The sequence below is a fragment of the Cebus imitator genome, unplaced genomic scaffold (assembly GCF_001604975.1).
Source record: "Cebus imitator isolate Cc_AM_T3 unplaced genomic scaffold, Cebus_imitator-1.0 Scaffold318, whole genome shotgun sequence".
Lineage (NCBI taxonomy): Eukaryota > Metazoa > Chordata > Mammalia > Primates > Cebidae > Cebus > Cebus imitator.
This window is the reverse complement of record NW_016107633.1, coordinates 2,058,610-2,063,461: the sequence shown is the minus strand read 5'-3', so window position 1 is coordinate 2,063,461 and position 4,852 is coordinate 2,058,610. Positions and strand designations below refer to the sequence as shown.

The 4,852-nt window shown below is 46.5% G+C and overlaps 1 protein-coding gene across 1 annotated transcript in view; it reads left to right on the top strand.

Moving 5' to 3' along the window:
• Positions 1-4,852, top strand: part of GPATCH1 (G-patch domain containing 1) — a 51,447-nt gene that overhangs the window by 22,801 nt on the left and 23,794 nt on the right. Inside the window, exon 9 of the mRNA XM_017504246.2 lies at positions 573-652. Coding sequence (XP_017359735.1) covers positions 573-652 — 80 coding nt within the window. The remainder of the gene's footprint in view (positions 1-572; positions 653-4,852) is intronic.

The window sequence follows — 4,852 nt, the reverse complement described above, 5'->3', positions numbered from 1 at the left end:
TTTGAGATGGAGTCTTGCTGTCTCCCAGGCTAGAGTGCAGTGGTGCAATCTCAGCTCACTGCTACCTCTGCTTCCCGGTCAAGCAATTCTCCTGCCTCAGCCTCTTGAGTAGCTGAGATTACAGGCACTTGCCACCTTGCCTGGCTAATTTTTGTATTTTTAGTAGAGATGGGGTTTCACCATCTTGGGTAGGCTGGTCTTGAACTCCTGACCTTGTGATCTGCCCGCCTCAGCCTCCCAAAGTGCTGGGATTATAGGCATGAGCCATCACGTCTGGCCTAAGTTACTTTTTCTAAAAGTTACGTCAGTGTACTTGTCTCAGAGGACCACAGCCTGTGACCTGGGTAGCCTAATCTGTCAAGGGCGGTGTGAGCTGTGCCCTAGTCACTGAGTCAACAGAGGTGTGGAGCTTTGCATGCCATTTGTTCTTCCCTTTACTGGTGCAGTTGAGTGATATCATGTATGATACGTACTATTTATGTTCTTAGAGATAAGAATGTCTAACACTGACATGTTCTGTCTTATTCTAATCGTCTCTGCTTCTGGAATTAATCAATGACATCATTTTGTAGAATCAGAGAAAGACCTTCGATACATTGGCAAAATTTTGGATGGATTTTCCTTGGCTTCTAAACCTTTATCTTCTAAGAAAGTAAGAAAAACTTTTTTCTTTTTTTAATGGTTTAGTACTTAAAATATTTGCTGCTATGTGATCTGAGTTCTATTAACAATAGGAAAGATAAGTTAATTATGTTTTTAAAACAACAACAGCCTAGTTACTAGTGATTGTCTACAAAAATAGACTGAGTACAGGGGCTCATACCTGTAATCCTAGCACTTTGAGAGGCCGAGGTGGGTGGATCACGAGGTCAAGAGATCGAGACCATCCTGGTCAACATGGTGAAACCCCCGTCTCTACTAAAAGTACAAAAAATCAGCTGGGCCTGGTGGCGCGTGCCTGTAATCCCAGCTACTCAGGAGGCTGAGGCAGGAGAATTGCCTGAACCCAGGAGGCGGAGGTTGCGGTGAGCCGAGATGGCGCCATTGCACTCCAGCCTGGGTAACAAGAGCGAAACTCCGTCTCAAAAAAAAAAAAGAGACATACATTAGAAACCAGTGGAAGAATGAAATTGCCATGATTCTAGGGGAAATGTAGGTTAAGGAAAAGTGGAAAACATTAAGAAAGCCAGCTAACCTATAGCCCTGGCTCCTCTCCATGCTCTGAAGCTAGCATGGGCAAGGTTCCCTGACCTCTTCAGCTGAGCAGAAGGGAGAGAAGCCACGTGCAGGTAGCTGAAGTTCAAGGAGAGCTCTGGCTGGGCACGGTGGCTCACGCCTGTAATCCCAGCCCTTCAGGAGGCTGAGGCAGGTGGATCGTGAGGTCAGGTGTTTGAGACCAGCCTGGCCAACATGGTGAAACCCTGTCTCTACTAAAAACACAAAACAATTAGCCAGGCATAGTGGTGGGTGCCTGTAGTCCCAGCTACTCAGGAGGCTGAGGCAGAAGAATCACTTAAACCTGCGAGGTGGAGGTTGCAATGAGCTGAGATCACACCACTGCACTCCAGCCCAGACAACAGAGCAAAACTCCATCTAAAAAAAAAAAAAAAAAAAAAAAGAGAAGAGCTCTGCATGCCCTTGCAGATAGCTTTGTTTTCGTGAGATGCTGTCACAGCCACATGTGAAGCTCTGCTCATAGGCCACATGGCGCTCTTCCTGTAACCACCAAAGCCACATGCTTACGAGCACACTCAGGAGGGAGTTGGGGTGCTGGCCAGCCCAGGAGGGGCACCTGGCCATCTGCCTTGTCAGCATTCCTGTTTTAGATTATTTCATGCTTTAATCAGCTTTTTGTTGTTTTATTCAGCAAACATTTGTTCAGTACCTCTAAGGGTTGGCCTGTAGTTGTCTGAGGCACGGGAGGCCAGGGGACAGCTTTGATTTGTTTCATTGTGATGGTTCCTGTGTTGTGATAGCCAGCAGAATATATCTAGGACAGTGCTGGGCACACAGTAAGCTGGTATTATTACTAGAAATGTCAAATAACATTAACGGAAAATGCAGGTCTTTTACATATATGGAAAGGAAGCATAAGGCTGGGTGTGGTGGCTCACACCTGTAATCCCAACACTTTGGACGGTGAGGGGGACTTGGGACTAGGAGTTCAAGACCAGCCTGGCCAACATGGTGAAACCCCGTCTCTACTAAAAATACAAAAATTAGCCAGGCGTGGTGGTATTTGTCTGTAATCCCAGCTACTCAGGAAGCTAAGGCAGGAGAATTGCTTGAGCCCAGAAGGCAGAGGTTGCAGTGAGCCAAGATCGTGCCACTGCACTCCAGCCTGGGCGACAGAGTGAGACTCCGTCTCTAAATAGAAAAGGAAACATAGTTTAAAAAATGATGGAGAAGCACTCACTGGTCCTTAGGATAAACAGGCCAGCCTGGCCCCAGGTAGCTCCCATTCAACGAAGGTGGCAGTCACACAAGTGTAGTCATGGGACAAAGATCCCTAAGTGGAGAGATACAGTCTTGGGGGTTACTGGTGGTTTGCTGGAGTAGGGCTTTGGGCAGGAGCACTTCAGAGGAAGACTGCATTCACCTAGCCTTTCATACACAGATTTAGATGGTTCTCTGGATCTGAGTCTAGAGGCGAAACAGAAGAGTGATTTGGCAGAGAGAGAGAGAAATACTTTCAATCCAAGGCCGGGCATGTGGCTCATGCCTGTAATCCTAGCACCTTTGGAGGCCAAAGCAGGTGGATTGCACGAGTCCAGGAGTCTGAGAACTGCTTGGGCAACATGGCGAAACCTCATCTCTATAAAAAACACACACACAAAATTAGCCAGGTGTGATGGTATGTTCCTGTAGTCCCAGCCTCTTGGGGCCTGAGGTGGGAGGATTGCTTGAGCCTGGAAGGAAGGTTGAGGCTGCAGTGAGCCATGATTGGCCGCTGCACTCCAGCCTGGGAGAGAGTGAGACCCTGTCTCAAAAAAAAAAAAAAAAAAAGAAAGAAAGAAATACTATGAATCCCATGGAGGATATAGAGAAGTTTCGGGCATACTCCTCCTTTCTGCCATGCTCCTTTGGGTTTTTGTGTGGTGGTGACACGAGAGTGTTTTCTGGCTGATTTGGGGGCCTGTCTCCAGAAGGTGATGAGGCTAAGATGATAAAAAACAGGATTTCTTGACAATGATAGCACCACTCTTTATGGACTTTCACTGTGGCAGGGGCTTGACCCAGGCTGCTCCTTAACAACCACCTGGGGAGCTTCAGGAACTCCCGTTGTATCAGACTCTCTGGGGTGGGGCGCAGGCATCAGTATAGTTACAGTTCCCCAGGTGAATCCAGCACGTACCTGGGCCTGAGAACCAGAGGAGAGGCGTCAGGAGAGAGGGGTCGCAGCTTTCAGCTATGGAGTTAGTTCATCGTTGACTTTAGCTTTCACGTAGCTTAAAAATTCAGTGTGAATTTGGGGTGGGGGGGATAGTAAAGAAGAGTCTAGAAAATAGCTTAAATAACAAACAAATGTGGGTTTGTTAGACCAAGAACAAGGGAGACCATTTAATACAGTTATTTAACAATATCTAGTACTTTATTTTAACTTGTCTGCTATGCCATCATTCATGCCTGTCAGTATTAGAAATCCCCAGATTTCCCAAATATATTTCAGTTTCACTTCAGTTAACTTTTAAATTAAAATTTTTAAATTCCCGTCTCCACTGTCCACCAGGTTCCTAGGCCAGGTCCTTTCGGCTTTACCCACAGTATTCATAGTAATATCTTGGATGAAAAAATAGGCTGGCCGTAGCGGCTGATGCCCGTAATCCTAGTACTTTGGGAGGCCAAGGCAGGTGGATCATTTGAGGTCAGGAGTTCGAGATGAGCCTGGCCAACATGGTGAAACCCTGTCTCTACTAGAAATACAAAAATTAGCTATATGTGTTGATGTGTGCCTGTAATTCCTGCTACTTGGGAGGCTGAGGTGGGAGAATCGCCTGAACTCAGGAGGCGGAGGTTGCAGTGAGCCAAGATCTCATTGCACTCCAGCCTGGGTGACAGAGCAAGACTGTCTCAAAAAAAAAAAGAAAGAAAAAATAAGTCCTGAAGCTTCTATTTGGAACTGAAACATAACTAGAAAAAAGAATTCTGAATTTAAAAATAACTAGTTATTATTATTATTTTTGAGATAGAGTCTCACTCTGTCACCCAGGCTGGAATGCAGTGATGCAATCTTGGCTCACTGCAGCCTCCACCTCCCAGGCTCAAGCAATTCTCCTCACTCAACTTCCCAAGTAGCTGGGATTACAGGCATCTGCCACCATGTCTGGCTAATTTTTATATATTTAGTAGAGATGAGGTTTCACCATGTTGGCCAGGCTGGTCTCGAACTCCTGACTTCAAGTGATCTGCCTGCCTTGTCTTCCCAAACTGCTGGGATTACAGGTGTGAGCCACTGCATCTGGCTATTATTATTATTATTAATTATTATTTTTGTTTGAGACAGAGTCTTACTCTGTGGCTTAGGCTGGAGTGCAGTGGTGCAGTCTCAGCTCACTGCAACCTCTGCCTCCCAGGTTTAAGCAATTCTTCTGCCTCAGCCTCCTGAGTAGCTGAGATTACAGGTGTATGCTACTACGCCCAGCTAATTTTTGTATTTTTAGTAGAAATGGGGTTTCACCATGTTGGCCAGGCTGGTCTCAAACTCCTGAGCTCAGGTGATCCACCAACCCTGGCCGCCCAACATGCTGGGATTATAGGCGCGATCCACTGCACCTGCTATTATTTTTAAAATAATTCTTGGCTGGGCGCGGTGGCTCACACCTGTAATCCCAGCACTTTGGGAGGCCGAGGC